The 20089-nt window shown below is 37.7% G+C and overlaps 1 protein-coding gene across 1 annotated transcript; it reads right to left on the bottom strand.

The window, feature by feature from the left end:
* Positions 1–668: 668 nt before the first annotated feature.
* Positions 669–18859, bottom strand: pip5kl1 (phosphatidylinositol-4-phosphate 5-kinase-like 1). The gene is made up of 10 exons (XM_067438765.1): positions 17469–18859; positions 15682–15858; positions 10468–10518; positions 9180–9334; positions 5476–5600; positions 5277–5311; positions 5113–5168; positions 4717–4829; positions 4467–4629; positions 669–1653 (listed from the first exon to the last, which is right to left on the bottom strand). The coding sequence occupies exons 2-10, from the start codon at positions 15856–15858 to the stop codon at positions 1188–1190; spliced, it is 1341 nt and encodes a 446-aa protein (XP_067294866.1). The 5' UTR covers positions 17469–18859; the 3' UTR covers positions 669–1187.
* Between the last annotated feature and the right edge of the window lie 1230 nt (positions 18860–20089).

Genomic DNA, 20089 nt, shown 5'->3' with positions numbered 1-20089 from the left:
ATCTAATCATATTGACACCAACATATTTGACTTTTAGCCCCTCTGTCTTATTGTTGCAAAGGGTGTTTTTTTATTACATAAATTGTTTTTCCTTTAATATTCAATTATAATGCCATCATACAATTATTAGTAGGCCAAAGCAGCCTACTATTCAAAGATTCTCAAATACTTGTATAAACCCTACTCATCCTGCCCCTATATGTTTGAACTGCTCATTGTGTATATAAAATAACAAATATGAGCAACAAATATGATTTGTGGTTTATTTGCATTTAAGCCGTGATGCTGTAATGCTTATTTTATGAGAAGCCATAAAATTAGCAGTTCAAGTGTATTATTTATCTTTCTTACATTATCGTACCATTTCACAAAATACCTAAAAAATGTGCTCAAAACTTCCAGCTCCAGGTATATCAATCCAGGATTTCTTGCACAATCTATGAACATAAATCTATGATTTATCCATGGTTATAAATCCATGATTTCTCCAAGGATATAAATTCATGATTTTTGAACCCAATGTTAAAAATCATCAGTTTAGGAGAGGCTGCAATCGCACAAAGTTTTAATGTCTGCAAATGATCTAACTAGAGCTTTAAAGAAGAAAAGATACAGATCTTAAACATTCTTTTATTATACTGCATAAATATTTCAGGGGGGGGGGGGGGGGCACTTATGTAGCTTCACATAACAGCTCATTATTTGAAAATGAAAAACAGCTTAAAAGAAGGGCCCCTGCTGCTGTTGATAAGTTGTAAGTCAAATGTGTTTGATTTACTCTCAAAAGCCTTTCTGTCTGAGCAACTATCATAAAGTGGTAAAACTATACTCTTCAATGAATATGTGTATTAAATACACATGGGATATCATTATTACATAATTCATCATTTCAAAATGACCTCTGACCTATGCATCTTCTGCATAATGTAATCGTCATTGCACCATTGCATGCCTAATAATTTTAAATGAATACAACTTTTAACATTGCATTTCCTGGAAGTACAGCGTTTCAACAAGTACTTTCATTAGCAACGCATTTATTTAAACAAAGCTATCCATAAACAGATACTTCAAAATGGTCAACTTAAAAGATTTAAAACTTTTGCCCTCAAAACTACATTCAGGTCTTTTCCACTGTAATGAGATATTTACGAGTTCGGTTTGTGAACAGTGTGTTCTCTGTTATTTTATTTGGTATGGTCCTGTACCCACTGGCACAGCCTGAGACAGTAAGCTGGAGGACTGACTGTGGAGAATGTTTGCCGAGGGTGTCTCAGTCTTTTCCAAAGATGCTCGAGCCTCTTTTTGAAACCATAAACGGTGAAGATGTCAATAATTCCGATGAAGTAACGGTTCTCTGGTCCATCGATGACATGAAGTGGGTTCTTGAAGTTGGGAAGCAGTCTCCGGTTCTGGGCCTGGAACTCTTGTAGATCGGCTGACTCTGTTCCCACCCTACCGAGTTGCTCAATTTTGTCTCCCTCAAGGCTTGTATTCTCTGTTCCTTCATTGCCACAGTGGATTTCTGTTGTGTGACACTGTGTTGTTGAGCAGTTTAATTCTGCGGAGAGGTGTGTGGAGTCTTCCTCTGCCACCGCCCCAGGAACAGTGGGTGAAGCCGCATGTGTAGGACTGGATGCTGCATTCACTGACCTAACAACAAGTCAGAGAGAAACGCAGAATAGAACAAAGAACATGATTACCATTTGATCAAATTCAAAAAGATTTATAGACCTTTATATCATACCTGAAACATTGAGAAAGAAGGATGAATTTAAAGCTAGAGGGAAGAGTAGCGAGAAGGAGGTGGGAGTGATGGATTAGATCGTTATTTTTACCATCAGTGCAAGCCAAAAGTAACAGCTATTAAAAGATTATTTCACCTGAATTTTCCATGCTGTTAAAAGAATAGTTCACCCCAAAATTACAAGAATGAATACATAACTTACTCGCCAAACCCGCATGACTTTCTTTTTGTGTGTGGAACACAAAAAGAGATGTTTTGTTCATGCTGCTCTTCTCCATACAATGAAAGTGAATGGGGTCGGCTTCTAAAAAAAACCTTTCAAGCAACAAAGTAGCCCATACTGAAGTCATATATCACCTTTGAAATTTAAGTTGTTCATTAAGAAGATTGACAGTCAGTGATCACTGTTCATGTTCATTATATGGAAAGGAGCAGCTTGGACATTCTGCTATACATTTTTCTTTTTGTTTCTATGGAAGAGATAACGTCATAAAGGGTTCAAAAGATATAAACATGAGTAAATGAAAAACTATGGGGATGATGTTTAATGAATGATAGAATGGTAGCAAGAACATGACGCATGGATATTATTGTTTAGCTTAGTCATTTTAGTTTAAGTCAGTCATTTCTTTGAGAAATTACTTTAAAGCTACACTGTGTAACTTTTTCTTAGCTGAAAATGTATTCTTAACTAAAAACACTGAGTTCTTTCAAAAATATATGTGCTCATTAAAGGTAGGGTAGGTAGGAATGACCTAAAACACTTTTGTCCAAATTTGTTTAAACTTTCTTTATATGGCAATACATAATTAAAATGTGAAAAAGAGTATAAAATGTTGCCCCTCTATCTTGAAAGTACATTAGCCAAAGAGGGACATACCCATAAATTCAAGCTTCGCCTTTCGCATTTTAACACTCGATGGCACCGTGTCGAATGTGAAGAGGGGGATTGCCATGTTAATCTTGGACTAAATCGGCCACCGTAGGAGTTAAAACAAAATTGGAATTGAGAGGAACAGAAACTGGATGGTCATGTACATTTTCACCACTAGATGGGGGAAAATATCACACAGTAAAAATTACATTAAATCTAGATATGATTTGGCTACATGCCTGCCTGCCACTTGCCATTTGGAGAAGGAGGAGAAGGATCTTGAAACATATGTGAACATGAACAGTCACAGTCAGGGAAAGCCTGTTACCCTTAAATACTAACCTAGAGATATTATGCAGCAGAAAGAAACTTCATGAAGGAAATATTGTTTCTGAACAATAAGAACAATGGAAGCATAATCAAACAGTATTATGTACTTATTTATACAAGCTACATATAAATAAGTTTCTCTCTATCGTCTGCATGCCACTCATGAGCAGTTCATTAAGTTGACTGTGTAGAGACCAGTCGTAAACATCTGTGTACCATCTAACTGTGTGTCACTAATACAATTTGAACTACACCAAACTTGAGATTTCAAAAAATATAAATATACTACAATTCTCATAACATATCCACCGTCTTCACTCTCCACAACATCATTTATGTAATTACAGCATGTTCAAATAAAATGTCTCATTTTGAAAGCTGCGGCTTTGTTGGCTGCATACGTCATTGAGAATCTCTCATTTCTGAGAAGAAATTTCTATTCAAAAAGACTGAAACGAGTCATATTTTACAATAAGGTGTGCATAAAATAAAGCTTATCCGTCAAGTTTGACTAAATCAGCTATCAATTTTCTGTCATGTTTTATTTTCAGACATGAGAAAAACGTAACGCTTTGTATTTGAATGTGTTGAAAATACATTATGAGTATATGATATGTTTATAACAATAATATCTATGGCAAGAGCTCTTTTCAGTTGCGGCATTCTTTTCCTCCTGATTACTTTCTTGATCGCCTTTATATTCTGCTGTAAATGTATGAAAAAGGACAACATATAGTGCACATTTGGGGTCTGTTCTCCCGATTTAATTTACGATATATCAATTAATAATTCACTGCATGCACGAACAATCTTTCGCTTTTCTCCTCAAATCTCTTTCCAGGTTTTTTTTCAAAGGTAAATAAAATGTATTATCTTTCAAAATTATGGAAATCTTTTGAAATAGTATCATGCAATGCTGAAGTTAATGAACATTTTTGATAAAGGCACATTACATATTACTACAGTGATAATATAAACTGTCTGTTATTGCTTTGGAGATAATTGCGCTTTTAGGGTTACTTGTCTGTTGAAAGTACTTTGTTGATGCTTGTACACTTATAAATGTTCTTTTAATGTTCTATGGTTGAAGGGTAAGTAGAATAATATCATCTCATTGTACCTATATATTATTTAAAAAAGGGATTATTGCATTCATAGAGTGAGCCTTTCACTGATTGTTTACAGCTTAACGGAAATTACATCCATAATTTATGCAAAGCATCATGGGCAATAAGGTGGATAAGAAAAATGTAACATTGGCCTTTCCCTTAAAAGGATTTCTATTCACTATACATGATAAACCCTCGTATTCGGCTGTTTACGAGAACAGTAATAGAGTACACTAACACTAACACTAAAATTTAGATTTAGGTTATTTAGATACTTATTTACTAGGGACACTTGAAATATTTACACAATATACACAAGCAGACCTTCCTTAAAACATCTTTGTAAATGTCTGTGGTTGTTTATGGATGGCTATATGCATGGTATACTGAGCTTTACTACACTCACTTTTTGGTACGTATGATGAGTGTTGCAAAAGATTGAGTCTGGCTGAGTTCATCCTGGTGCAGGGGCTGATGGGCCAGCAGGAGGCTGTAGTCTAACACATTGAGCGTCTGAAGAAAGGCTGTGTCAATCTCCACCTGACGCAGGAGCCAAGGACGCTGTTGATCTGTCATATGAAGAAGGAACTATGAGATTGAATGGAATGGTACAGATGAAATCTACAGTAAATATCCTCTGCTAACAAGGAGATTACCTAACTTAATGAACTGTCCATCAAAATTAAGATCCTTTAAAACAACAATGATCTGGCTGCCTTCAGGGGCTGGGTCTGTCCACCGGCTCATCTCACAGCCCTTTATATCATACCTGAAACATTGAGAAAGAAGGATGAATTTAAAGCTAGAGGGAAGAGTAGCGAGAAGGAGGTGGGAGTGATGGATTAGATCGTTATTTTTACCATCATTGCAAGCCAAAAGTAACAGCTAAAAGGCAAAGCAATTTAATGACCAATAAATGCAAGGCTGTAGATTGCAGTACATTTCCTGTAGTGTACTTTCAAATATAAGATGGAGAGATGAGAAACATTAAATATTAACAGGACTGATAATGGACAGAGTGATTTCCATTTATAACACGCAGACGGTCTTACCTCGCCGTGATTCTGTCATCAGGGTAAAATACACTTTGCATCACAATGAAGTACTTCTGCACACAGAAAACCCATCAAGTTTTATAACATGTACCTTCGGTGTCCATGAAATAATTAATAATACTGAGAAGAAATTTAAGATATTAAATAAATGAAATAATTACCATACTTTGATGTGCAATTTTGATCCTGTGAACACCTGTCCATGAATAAAGCATGACAATTTCTTAAATGGATGCGATAAAGATAAGCATTTAGGGTTAAGTCATCTCATTATGCATTACACATTTAAATGTATAATAATATTAAATAATTGTCCAGTAATGTTTGTCAAAGTTCATTTAACAGCTTCAAGGTTCTCACCCAAAAATTTGACGAGCAGAGAGTGTGGGTACTTCTCTAGATGTTCCATGTAGATTCTCAAGTTAGACAAGAGAAATCGCACTTCTCTTTTACTCTGTGTCTTTAAGAAGAACCGCTTGTCATTACTGAACAGAGGAGACAGAAGTGAGTGTTAAAGGACATTTGGTTTGATATCAAACACATATATTGATATTACAAGTTTACTTATGGATACATATATGATATACACTACATTTGGGGTCAGAGAGTTTTTGTATGTTTTTAAAGAATTTATCTTATGTTCACCAAACCAACGTTTATATGATCAAAATACAGAACAATCTGTAATTTTGTGAATTTTTATTACAATTTAATATAGCTGTTTTCTGTTCTAATATTTTAAAAAATGTAATTGAAATCTGTAATGGCAAAACTGAATTTTCAGCAAATCATTCTAATATGTTGATGGTCCACCTTATAAACATTTCTTATTATCAATGTTGAAACAGCTGCTTATCTGTGGAAACCATGATACATTTTTCCCTCAGCGTTCTTTGATGAATAGAAAGCTCAAAAGAACAGCATTTATAAAAAAACATTTATAATAAATAAATGCTGTTCTTTTGAGCTTTTATGTAAATGTGTCAGTTCAGCCAACTTGGCTAATTTTCAACTGTAGTCAGATAAAACAAAATCACCAATATGTATACATTTCAAAATAATGCATAAAAAACCCATTAAAACAAGGACAACAAAACATAAAACAAGACAAAGCACGCTTTCTGGTTTGAATAGCTACAAAGTATGGGCACACACTTAATTGTCTTTTAACTGTGATTTTAAATTAATTGTACAAATAATTACAATTTGGAGGGGGGAGCCAAGCCATGTATAATTTTATAGACCAGACAATCATCTGTAAAATTTGATGAGATTGTCCCAGGTCTTTAAATCATTTTTTTAGGTGGTAACAATGGTGATATGTACTTGGCATCCTATCAAGCACCTTGGAAGCTTTATGGTAAAGTAAATGCACAGGTTTAAGTATTGTACTGGAGGCTTGTGGCCAGCTAGTCAAACAGTATGACAGATATGGAATGATCATGGCATTAAAATATATTGTAGCTGCCATAGTAGTTAGACAATTTTTGATGTGACGAAAATTTGACAAGTTGATCTTTACCGTGTTAATTACCGTTTTAATTCGTTTTTTCAATGTTAGAATAAAATCAACTATTAGGGATGTTTGCCTCTACGTGAACTTTATTGACATCCCATTTTTAATCCGTAGTGTTTAAAACTCTTCAACAGCTTCAACTCTTCTAGGAAGGCTTTCCACAAGGTTTAGGAGTATATTTATGGGATTTTTTGAACATTCTTCTAGAAGCACATTTGTGAGGTCAGGCACTGATGTTGGACGAGAAGGCCTGACTCTCCACTCTAATTCATCCCAAAGCTGTTCTATCGGGTTGAGGTCAGGACTCTGTGCAGGTCAGTCAAGTTCCTCCATACCAAACTCACTCATCCATGTCTTTATGGACCTTGCTTTGTGCACTGGTGCACAGCCATATTGCAACAGGAAGGGGCTATCCCCAAACTGTTCCCACAAAGTTGGGAGCATGAAACTGTCCAAAATGTCTTGGTATACTGAAGCATTACGAGTTCCTTTAACTGGAAATTAGGGGCCAAATCCAACCCCTGAAAAACAACCCCATGCCTGGGTTTGGCGGTTGCCAGGAGAACATTACTTGCCTGACTGCAAGTATTGTTCTCCTGGCAACCCAGGCCAAACCCAGACTCGTCCATTGTATTGCCAGACAGAGAAGCGTGACTCGTCACTCGTCTCCACTGCTCTAGAGTTCAGTGGCGGCATGCTTTACACACTGCATCCAACGCTTTGCATTTAGTGATATAAGGCTTGGATGCAGCTGCTCAGCCATGGAAACCCATTCCATGAAGCTCTCTGCACACTGTTACACACTTTGTGGCTGAGTTGCTGTTGTTCCCAATTGCTTCCACTTTGTTATAACACCACTAACAGTTGACCGTGGAATATTTTCATGAATGGACTTATTGCACAAGTGGCAACCTATCAGGGTACCACGCTTGAATTCACCAAGCTCCTGAGAGCAATTGCATACTATATTTTTATATGGAAATAAGTTGAAAACATTCTTCCTGAAAACCTTTTTATCGCTTTTCTATAGCATTAAGCATCAAATGTAAACTAAACATTGGTTTGATTTCTTTTTATTTAAATAAAATCTTAAGCACACAGCTTTTTTTTGTAAATGCACATTTGCCTTTATGTAATTGTGGCATTCGTAAGTGTAATCAAGATTAGAAATTTGATTAATTGTGCAGCCCTAATATAGACACAATGGCCCTCATTTATCAATCTTGCGTAGAAACTGGTGTATATGTTGGCGTAAGATTATGCTTACACTCCTCTCACCGCCTGATTTATGAAGCTGTGCGCACCTCTGCAATCCAGGTGTACGCAATACTTGCCCTTGATAAATGCGGCGGCTGAAAACGATCGTCATTAGAATAACACGCCCCTATATATTCAAGTATCCGCCTCTCCCACGCCCTCATTTTACGCCATGGACAAACAGAAGACGGCAAAGAAGCGAAACTTCTCCGACGTGGAGATCGGGCGCGCTCAATCATCTCACTAGTCCACTAGTCAGGGCACTGATTAGGACATAAGTCAATGGGCTGACTCCCTGATCAGTGCCCTGACTACTGAACTATTGAGATGATTGAGACGCGTCCATCCGGACCATCACCAGGGAAGTGAAAAAAACGAAATAGTTTTATTTGGGAGTTTAAAGAGTGGGATTAAAGGCACCTACAAAAACAAAATATGGACCCAAATAACGAGTACTGTTAATAGTGTGGAGGTTGAGAAGCGCACTCCAGCAGTTTAAAGCTGTTTGGATGATAAATTACCATCACAATGCATTATTTTACAGCACGTTTTGAAACAAATAGCATTTAATTTCGTATCACGGCACATGTATTGGGGTGTACAATAGTGATGATGATGTGATGTGGAGTAAGATTCATTCACATTAATAATTACATGACGATTTGTAAGATTCTTATTATTATTATTATGATTATTATTCTTAATGACGCTTGTTATTCAGAAGAAGAGTGTCGTTTTTATTGATTTTATTATTATTTAAAAGAAGAAGGACATTTTTATTATTTTGTCAGTCTGAATTATTTTAGTCCCAGTCCGTGCGCAGCTGCCGGGCCAGGCGCGGGCCGGTAAAGCGCGCAGGCTCGCGACTGGAGGAATACATATGCCTACAAATCAAACGCTTTGGTAAAGTCACACAAATTAAACATTGACGTTCATGTTGCACAAAAATAAACACTGAATGTTGTTGTTGTGGTTTTTAACAGTGGGTCATATAGCATATCTTGTCAGTGCGTTTTGTGGTGTTAGGAATTGTTTTTCTGCGCATTTTCCCACTAACTCAAACGTGCGTACACCACCTCCTGAGCTGGCGTAGGATTTGAGCGTGCCGTACGCCAACGTCCATATTGATAAATCTCAAAGTCACCGTGGGTTTGGGTGTACGCAAGGTATACGCTGGAAATTTGGTGTACGCACTTTTGATAAATGAGGGCCAATGCCTCTATCAAAGGAATTTCATCTTTCTACAAGTGGTCTGTCTCCTCTTATGCGGTCTCTGTTTGTGCTGACTCACGTTAGGAAGAAGTCTGCCTTGCTTTTGGAATTGCTGATGAATTGCAGGTAGCTGCCTTCGGAAGAGAGGGACTGCTGATATCCCTTCTCTGTCATCCCCAGAGAGCGCCTCAGACTGGCGAACACCGGCCCAGCATACGTCTCCATCCTGAAGTCCTAGTGTTATTAACATTTTAAAATTTCACATTTAAAGAAATATAGTATTTGGCCATGTCTAACATGTATTCAAATGTAAAATCTACAAATAAGTAAGCAGTTATCACGATCTGCAATACTGCAAGACTATTATTTATTAAAGAGCCATACAGGCACTTCGTGGGTAATGGCATTACAAATGAAAATTATTATTTTTCCGGCCACAAAATGATTAATTTGCCTCTTTGCGTTGGAATTCTCCATTTTAACCTTTATTACTACACTAATTGTAATATAAATATTAGAAGATAAATATTTTAAGTGCTTATTAATGGACCAAAATTATTGCACAAATAGTATTTAGTACTAAAAGATCTCCTCAAAATATTCAATAAATATTACCAAACTAAATTATAGTTTATTTAATAACATTTATTTAATCGAAAAATAGTTAAGGTGTCACATTTGACTATCTCAGTAAGGAATAAGGAATAGGAGTAAGGAATATGTCCAGGCTAAATACAAGAAGAGCATACATTACAATGTTGCATCTCCATTCTCCATTTTAAAATGACACTGTAAATGCGGTTGATGTAATAATCAATGCACACTATGCTGTAGTGTACTGTTTACCAAAAATTGCTGAAAATTCATGTATAGTGAAGCTGTTGTCTGTTCAAATGTATTGATTGACACAGCCCTGGTTTGTTTAGAACTATTGAGAGCGCCGTGATCACTTGACCGTGCGCGCTGACGCGAGATGAACTAATGTTGCATTCAATGGCTCTGGTTTTAACTGTTATGCCACACTAATTGTGCCAAAACACTATTTGTTGTTTGAATGTGTTGTGTGTGTGTGTGTGTGTGTGTGTGTGTGTGTGTGTGTGTGTGTGTGTGTGTGTGTGTGTGTGTGTGTGAGAGAGAGAGAGAGTGAGAGAGAGAGAGACGCGCAAGAGGCGGAGGGAGAGCTAAGGAAATGCAGCTTAACGAATATGCGTGCGTCTTTTTAATAGCGTAAACAAATGAATGACGAAGCAATATGTGGCGGCCGGTGTTAATTTTGTGGCGGCCCGCCACAAATTAGTCTATGTGTGGGAAACACTGCATTATGTCACTTTTGGTTCAGTAAAGCACCGCTTTTACCTTTAACCTACCTTATGGATTTGAGTAACCTCAAGACTGAAGTCATCCTCACACAGCTCATCCTAAAAAATAAAAACACAAAATATATGATAAGTAATAATAAGCATTCATAATGTAGTACATGCTTTTGCAGGCAATGTTTTACTTTTTGTTGTTTAAGTGTGTGAGAGAGATGCTTTGAGCCCTGGACAACAGGCAGCACATTCATGAGTCATACTGCTGCATAAGCAGACTTGATTCAATGGAATGCAACATCATCTGTGTGTGTGTGTGTGTGTGTGTGTGTGTGTGTGTGTGTGTGTGTGTGTGTGTGTGTGTGTGTGTGTGTGTGTGTGTGTGTGTGTGTGTGTGTGTGTGTGTGTGTTTTTGTCAGCAAATGAGCACATGACCATGAGTGCCACCAGACTACAAAACAAGGCAACAATTTACAATAAGGTTTTATTTGTTAACATTAGTTGATGCATTAACTAACATTTAACAATTTCATAAGTAAATAATGGGTTAAGTGTGAACAATAGGTTGTTACTTGTTTTAAAGGGGTACTTCAGTGCTGGGAAGATGAATCTGTATTTAAACTGGGCCATCAATGCAGTAGAAATGTGAAATTATTTTTGAATTTGGTGTCTTCTAGACTGAGAAAAGACAGAAAATGTATTTTTGTCCCATGGGGATGAAAGACTACAATTCCCAGAATGCTTCGCTGCCCTGTGAGGCCATTCCCAACGCCACCAACTTCATTACTGTGACTGAGTTAGAGACACTACAATTAAAAACTGAACGTGTCTGTTCAATATAAGGAGTGAGTCATCGCGCGAGTCTCACAGCACTGAGCACTAACTGCAGGAGTGATGAGAGCTGAGGTAATCGCGACTACACTCGCGGCACACATTCACAACGCAAGTTCAGTCTGCCGCGTTTCAGTTCATGCCTTTGCAAGCTTAACTTTCATAGAAATGAATTTGAGAAGTTAAAAGACTTACATTGCTCACCATAGCTCCGTTTAAATGATCCTGTCTGCAAGCTGAGCTCTCCCTGCAAGCTGAGTGTAATCGCCCATCCCCCAATGCCGGATTCAAAACATGCGGAAATAGCTCCCTCTGCTGGCTGTAGTCTTTAGCCTCTGGGCAAACATTCCTCCTATGATGCAAAAATCGTCATTTTGCATCATAGGAGGAATTTTTCCAGAAATAAAATGCATAAATCTCTCGTCTCAGGGAGATATGAGAGGGGAAAGCACAATAATTTGAATATTCTCCAGGGTTTCTACTGATACAAAGCCATATGCTAATCGCTGAAGTAACCCTTTAAGTATTTTTCATTGTTAGTTCATGTTAACTAATGTAGCTAACTTATTGTAAAGTGTTACCCAAAATAGGTTGAGTAATTTGAAGTCAAAGGATGTGTTTGTCTCATAGACAAGTTCAAGCCTATCTGTTGCTAAATGAAAAACGGTCAATGCATTTTATCTATGTGTTTTACCACAATTTAGTCACATTGTGGTGAAATCTAAATAAATATATATATATAAAGATTTACAGTGGCAGCTCAGAGCCGTACAGTAGCATTTAAAGCTTTAATTCAGCAATTAGCATATGGCTTTGTATCAGTAGAAACCCTGGAGTATATTCAAATGATCGTGCATAAACAGAGCTACATTACCTCAAAATCATAACCGGAAGAGCGGATCTGTGCAGGCGCCCGGCGACTGTGTCCCGTCCCGTCATAATAAAAGTCCCGGTATTCGCAAGGCAGGTATTTGTTTAACAATCGCTCCAGCAGCTGTGCTCAGCTCCACAACACTCGGTCCTGCTCTGCTTTAGACTACAGTAACGTTAATAACCGCATGCATGAACGTGATTTCTGCCCGAGTCCTATTTTCCACCAGCTGTGATGAGAAGACCACATCTCCCAAGATGCTGCGCTCACACTTTGCGTCATTAAACTACGCATTTGTTTTGAATAGGCGCCCTCCAGTGGACGGAAAGTTCCATAGTGAACCTTTAACTGAGAAGGTAAACTTCTGAGAACGTGAGGCTGAAACCCGGGCTACTTTTTTTTAATTAAACATTTACTTACAGAATACAAATGTGAATGAAACGCGGGCTAGTGAGATTTCCTGTTTGCACGATGACGTCTAAAGTCCCTGCCAAAGGATGTAGTCCCTTTTAGCAACTTGTTACCACCGTTTTTAAGACACAATAAATAAAAATTAAAAAATGATTATTTTTTCAAATTAAAAGCAGGTTATAACTAGTGTGTTTTTTGTCATAGATCAAAACGTGAACATATTTAGAGGCTTTGTTAACCACAGACCTTATTTCAGGCGATTTAGCAAAAACCCATTCAAAAAACCCATACACTTTAGAGCGAGGGAACCGGAAGTGCTAAAATGCTAACTCACTTCTGCGTTTTGGCCTACAAAGTGACGTCATAACTTCGGCACTCTATTGACGTAATTTTAGAGGTGAACTGTCCCTAAGGAACCGTGAACTGTCCTTGTCCTTAAGGACAAGTGTTCACAATCACTGCGTTGCTAAGACCTGCTCGCATCTCTCATATACAGACACACGCGATTTTACTTTCATTTTAGACATAACCGACTGTGTTTATATATGTTAACCTTGTGTGTATTTGACAGTATTAGCACAGTAAGACTACTTAGTCCAGTAATCATGTGTGTTTGACAGGCGCGTGCGCGCTCAGCGCATGTAAAATATAAATGCAATGTTTAATCGGCAAGTCCCGCAAGGCTTTAAAATCAAGCGGCAACCTCCCACAGTCTCTCTTGAAGCCAATACGGAAGTAATTTAAACTGCAATTCCTTGACTGGCCACTAGGGACAGGCTCCAAAAGGGAGCAGAATCTCATTGAGCCCCATGTTAAAGGGGGGGGGTGAAACACTCAGTTTCAGTCAATCTCATGTCCATCTTCGAGTCTTTACTCGTAGTGTATGAGGACATGATTCGGTTTATGGACTATTGTATGCGACTAGACCTTAGAAGTAGCAAGCAAAACGGTTTTGCACGTCAGAATACTGTAACGTTATACAGAACAACAATGGAGTAACCGTTAGCGCATTTGAATGACGAAGCAAGCGATCGTGTCGTTTACTGATGTTTACTCATGCGTCCGTAGCCAAAAGCAGAGACATTGGAAGCCGTTTTACTCACCGGCTGCTTCCAAAGCAGGACCGAACCTTTATCGCTGGGACTGCTCTGTCAAAAACACACTTCTTTGGTATGATTTGGTAAAGTCCTGACAGCATTGGCGTGTAAATCCATTTTGAGACGCGACTGAAACGATGTTGTGAAGCTTCCCGTCATTTCTGCGTTCAAATCGGTTCAAATGCAGCGCTGCCTTCCCGGAATGCTGTGCTGAAGCGTTGAAGTCGCTCGACGTCACCCATAGGAATAAAGTGGAGCGCGGCGCGTCATAAGTGTTCACGGACGACTGGATCGGCATCTGAGAGACTGTTTACGGCGTGCATTTCCTCTCTCTCGCTCTAGTCACACGCGCGCACCCTACCGGGAGAAGAGCCCGTACGGCCCATACAAGGACCTTCCGCTCTTATTAACGTCAAGTAGACCCATACTCGAAAAAAACTCTCTGAAACTTGTGAGAAACCGGAAGGAGTATTTTTAACACAGAAATACTCCATCAAACGTCCAACATTAGTTTTTGAAACTTTGTCTATGTTTAGGATGGGAATCCAAGCCTTTAACAGTGTAAAAAGCTCAGTATGCATGAAACAGCATTTCACCCCCCCTTTAAAACTCCCAACTTTACAGCAAAAAAAAAAAAAAACATGATAACAGCCTGGTACAAATTGTGGTTTTGGTCTATACACCTAATTGTGCCCTTCATGATAACTGTGAGGGGGGTAAAAAAAATTATAAATCATTCGTTTACATTATATGAAGCCTTTTCTGCATAATTAAGGCAGTGGTTACTAAATCGGATAGCCATTTATCCGCTGTCTATTAGTCATTGCGTCACCTACGCTTTGCCCATGTCCTGCCTCTTTGCCCATTTTCTGTTATTCGGGCGTGACGCGAGATGACATGTTGGCAAGATGGCAACGGCTTATGCTTCAGAACGGCTTATCGGAATGCTTTGGTTGATGCCACGGACACTACGTCCATATTTTTTTTACAGTCTATGTTTAAAACGCATCTAAACACCCCTAACTTTAGTGAATATGATTGGATATTTGCTCACATCAGCATGCAGACTCACAGGCACACTCAAACAGAGCCGAAATAAACTGAGAAAAATATTTAAAACAGAGAGAAATAGAAATAATTAATTAAATGCAAAACTGTGAATGCCGAACGGTTCAATATTATATTTAGAATTGTGGCATCCCTAATACTTATTATAAATTATTGTTTACTTAAGCCACAATCTGCATTCTACATTGTCTCTTATCCATGGTTTACAAGGAGTCACTGAAGCTTTAAAACTTCTGCCCTCAGCTCTCGTGATACTGTAGCCTCATGCACACTTGAGAAGCATTGCATTGTTTGAATTCTGTCCCTCCTCCCTGATGCGTGCAGTACAATGGTGTTTGTTACGGAAACACTTGGTTACTCTTCCACACCCCCTGCTCTGATACTCGTGAGTGAATTACCAGGATAAATCAGCTCTAATCAATCAAAAACATTGTAATATGGTGTCACCTAAGCACCACAAACACAAGGTTTCCATGGAAAGGACACGCTAAATGTAGTCCTCTCTACGGAGATTGCCCGCATACTAATTAATGCCAAATGGAACATGTCTATCTCCTTGGAGGTGTTTGATCATGCCAAGCTTTTGTCTCTCGCACCTTTTATTTCGACATGCACTTCAACACTGAACTGTTTATTTCCATGTGACTGTATTTTGGTTGTGATTTCAGGATTCACAATGATTATTTAATTATTAATAAATAACAAAAAATAAATAAAAATAAAAATAAAAAAATCTAAAATGCCTCCAAATGAATGTGTCTTCCACTATTTAAAAACTTGAAATTGCTTTGTAAATAGGCAGAAATAAAACTTTAAATTGAAAAAAATTGTATATGTTTTACATATCTTCTTTATGGACTCTGAAGAGTCCACAAACTGGTCAAAAATTCAAACTCTGACTGCATTTCCCCCTCTGTAATCCCTAAAGATGGAAAGAGTGATATTCAACAGGGACTGGACGGGGTGTAGGTTGATAAACATGGGAATACTCACAGGTAAAGGGTTGTCAATGGTGTTTTGCACAGCGGCAAACAGCCCTTCCTTCATCATGCAGGTGAGACTGTAGAACTCATGCTGCTGGTCGATCTCAAACAGACCCAGAAGCTTCCACTGCTGCCTGATCAGCCCTCCCCACCGTTTCCTCTTCACTGTGTGCCCTGACATCTCCATCTACAACGCAGACATGCAGTTGAATACAACTACAAACCACTTGTGAAGCATTATAGAAACCACATGCAGACATATGTAAGATTTGTTTCCGGACAGACGTTATTTGGTAAAGGACAGACGCTTAGAGGGGTTGAGTGGAATTTGCATGTAACATTAAACTTAAATTTTTTTTAATATATTTTGTATAAATAATCATATTAACAAAATTCTAATAATAAAGTGAGAAGTTATTACTGCACTCCATTATATGTTACTCCATGTTATAATTACAGGGATTTGTCATCATCTTGAAACTGGTAGAGGTCTGTCTCCCTGACGACAGATCAACAAATCAAATTCTGTTGAAGTCCTTCATTAGCAGTGAATGCAGCACCATCACGAGAGAACAAAAGAGCCCCTGCAGTAGCTCACTGCACAAATCTAACATGCCATCAGTTGCAATAAATGCACTTCTTCTTAAAGACACCAGTAGTTTGTTTGCACGCAATCATGGTTGCAAACCAATGTAAATACATTTGCCTCACACTTCAGCCTGCTTGGTTTGTCCTACCAACTGTCATGTGCTTAAATGGGGTTTCACCACTGTCAACTGAGTGAGTGACAGTATGCATTTGTTCCAGTAATTGCAATCAGCTGTTCTGAAATAATTAAATGTTCCAATCTTTTTTTCAGTTCCCCCTGCCCTTTGGCTTAAAAAGACCTCTGTCATCAGATCCTCGTATGAAGGACAGAATTTCGAGAATTAATCAGTAGCGTAGCCTACCGACCGTGGAGTTTCAGTCAGGGCCGATCGACACTCCTCGCCGCCGATACAAAATACATGTATGCACGACAGCACTACTGGTAGGAACCTTTCAAAGTGCTCGTTGGGAAGGGGGCAAGGCAAGCAACATAAAAGCACACGCGATACAAAAAGTCAATTTAACTATTTATTGATACTAGCCTACTGTGTCATCGTTTAGGCAAATCCGCGGAGACCACCGGTTACCGACATAGATCGCTCAGAACCCGCAAAAAGTTCAGCCAAAACTTCGCACAGACACATCGCGGGCCTTTGGGGCGTTCTATATAGCCTACACTTAAAAATTTGATAGTCTGACCCACGTCAAAGTTATGATCAAATGGAAAATAGCAGCTTCCATGGAAGGCTAGCTATAGTGCTGGTCCACGAAGCTGTGATGCCAGATGATGGCAAATGGACAATACAGTTCAGCGTCAAAAACAAAACAAAAACCTTATTTTTGGATATATGACGTACAGAAATAGACAGTGATTGCATTTAGACACACATTCACAAACTAACTTAAGATATATATATATATATATATATATATATATATATATATATATATATATATATATATATATATATATATATATATATATATATATATATATATATATATATATAGGGACAGCAGAGAATTAAGGCCCTGAGGCTGACACGGGTAGTATCTTGTTTGACAGTTTAACAGACCAAACCATTCTAACACAGGAAGAGCCGGAGCTCGTTTTTTTGAACTGTGAAAGGAACTTTTTCATTCACTTCAATAAAAATTAAAGAACAATTAAGTCTTTCCGTCCAATAAAAGAAAATGTACGTAGCCTACCTCAGTGCGATTAATTATGGCTTCTCTAATATATGTTGTCGTCCGCAAAGGTCGTGGATGAGGAGATCAGATCATTCTTTCTGTCCTCGCGTGGCATGACACGGCCAGTGTGAGGATGAGCCGCTCGCGCTCGGTCAGTCTCTCATCAGAGTGAGCGCGACTGCAGCAGCCCGGCCCATCCCATCGCATCCCACAGCACAGAGACACACTGACAGCCGCTCTGTTACTGAACATATGATGGACCGCAAATACTAACGGCCAAAGACGCGCACAACAACAGTATGCACACATAAAACTGAAATGAATAGGCTATATCATTATTTTTCTATGTTTTAAATATATTTATACATATAATACAATACACAATCTACTATACACTATTTTCCATATTATAAATACAAAGTAGCCTAGCATCATCTATCGAGCAATAAATAAATCTCATACCTCTCAATCTCATACTTGAACATTTTATGATAAATTACAGCAATGTATACGAGATATAGACAGACAGAGAGACAGATAAAACAAACGAAAAATATTCCACATCATCCTGTTCAAAAGTTTTCACCCCCTGCTTTGATGCATTGGGTATATGGACGTTTGTTTTCACCACTAAATATAAAAAAGGTAATTGCGACTTTTTACTTTTTTAACATTAACAGGTAATGACAAGACATTTCAGATTCAAGGGTATGTACATGTGGCAATTTGTATAAATTTTGTAATCTTGTTTTGTAAGTATATGTAAACATGTTATGTTATGAAATAGCTTATTCAGGACAGTCTTAAAGAAAAGTAACAAGCCATTTTTATGATCCCACTCATTTTGTTAAAATTATTAAATTCCGCATATTCCGCAAGAGGTATGAAACATGTGAGCAGAAATGTCTCTTAGGATGCTTTTGCAGTGTCAGAATCTGAGAATCACCAATAGCCGTTTCACTTTGATAATCTAAAATAGGGATGTAACTGTAATTTGATTACCATCCATTTAAAATGTAACTGTAATCAAATACAGTAGCTCAAATGTTGTATTATATGTAACTAAGTTACATGCATTTCGTTGCTCCCCAACAGGGGCGTAGCCATCTTTTCAGAAGTGAGGGGGACAGAATTTTTTTTTTTGGACCAATATAATTTATTGCATCTCTTGCTTTTAATTGGGCAAGATATCAAATACACTGCTGAACAATAACCACTAATTAATATCTATAATATTATTCTCCTATTTTTTGTGCCAATTTTATGATTGGTTTATATACTACAAACACTTGTGCATTAAGACTCCATAGATTTTGTGCAATGTAAAAAAATATAGATATATTCTAATGTGAACCATGCTGTTCTCTATGTGAAGATATAGAAAAGTTTAATTTATTCCTGTGATCAAAGCTGAGTTTATCATCATTACTCCAGTCTTCAGAGTCCCATGATCCTTCACTGATCATTCTCAGATGAGGATCTGATGATCAACACACATTTATGATTATTATCAGTTGTGCTGCTCATGGTGCTGCTTATTTTTTGTGGAAATCATCTAAACATTTGTGGTAAAATTAAAAAAAGAGAGAAATTAATACTTTTGTTGATCAGACATGCATTAAATTGATCACAAGTGATATTTTTAATATTACAAAAGATAATAATTTATTTAATGAATGCAAATAAATGCTGTCCATTGAACTTTCTATTCATTAAAGAATACTGAAAAATAACATGTAGGCTATCATGGTTTCCACAACATTTTTAAGCAGCACAACTGTTTTCAACACTGATAATAATCATAAATGTTTCTTGATTATAAAATCATCATATGAGAGTGATTAGTGAAGGATCATGTGACACTGAAGACTGGAGTAATGATGATAAATTCAGCTTTGATCACAGGAATAAATTACTATATATTTACATAGGGAAAAAAGCGGTTTTAATTTGTAATAATATTTCAAAATATTACTGTTTGAACTATTTTTGATTACATAAATGCAGCCTTGGTGAGCAGAAGATACTAAACATTAAAAGCTGCATTATTCATATGATAGCCTATACTTTATTGTCAATAAATAGCCTTGAGATGACTTGAAAAACACACATAAAGCATATATTGTCGCAATCGTCTGATTGTCGTCGTCACGTTTCATAACTCATAACGATTGTTTTCCTTCAGCTGCAGCTCCAGCGTGACTGGATATTACGAATCCGCTTTTGACTTTCTGTGAGAGCGCCCTCCTCATATTTAGATGCGAATAAAATAACAGGTCATGCATAGATTATTTTTTGTCTCTGAATTTAAATCTTGATGTATTCACATTGGTTTCTATGTAAATACACTTGCCCGTGACCTCAATAAGCGCGCTATCAACCGAGATTAGAGAGAGCTGTTTTTAGCGTCCCTGTTAACTTGTCCGCCCCCGCGCAGGTAACGCCGGTTCGGATCCCGCTCGGAGCGGGTCGACTAGGATCGGTGAGACCCAGTAAAAGTGCGGGGGACGAAAATACATTTTATTAAAAGTGAGGGGGACACGTCCCCCGCGTAATCTACGCCCATGCTCCCCAACCCTGTAGATAGATAGACACTATAATACATATAAATATTATAAAATGAGTGAGAAAAACAAACA

This window comes from Pseudorasbora parva, chromosome 3, assembly GCF_024679245.1.
Source record: "Pseudorasbora parva isolate DD20220531a chromosome 3, ASM2467924v1, whole genome shotgun sequence".
In the NCBI taxonomy this organism is placed as follows: Eukaryota; Metazoa; Chordata; class Actinopteri; order Cypriniformes; family Gobionidae; genus Pseudorasbora; species Pseudorasbora parva.
Note: the sequence above shows the minus strand (reverse complement) of the source record. Positions and strands in the feature narration are given on the sequence as shown.

Bases quoted from the DNA above. Each gene is read 5' to 3' on its own strand.
- pip5kl1 (XM_067438765.1), bottom strand. From the start codon at position 15,858: ATGGAGATGTCAGGGCACACAGTGAAGAGGAAACGGTGGGGAGGGCTG. The intron at 9,335-10,467 runs GTAGGTTAAAGG...TAATAACACTAG, and splicing joins AGGTTACTCAAATCCATAAG to GACTTCAGGATGGAGACGTA. The intron at 5,601-9,179 runs GTGAGTCAGCAC...TCCTCTGTTCAG, and splicing joins AAGGCAGACTTCTTCCTAAC to TAATGACAAGCGGTTCTTCT.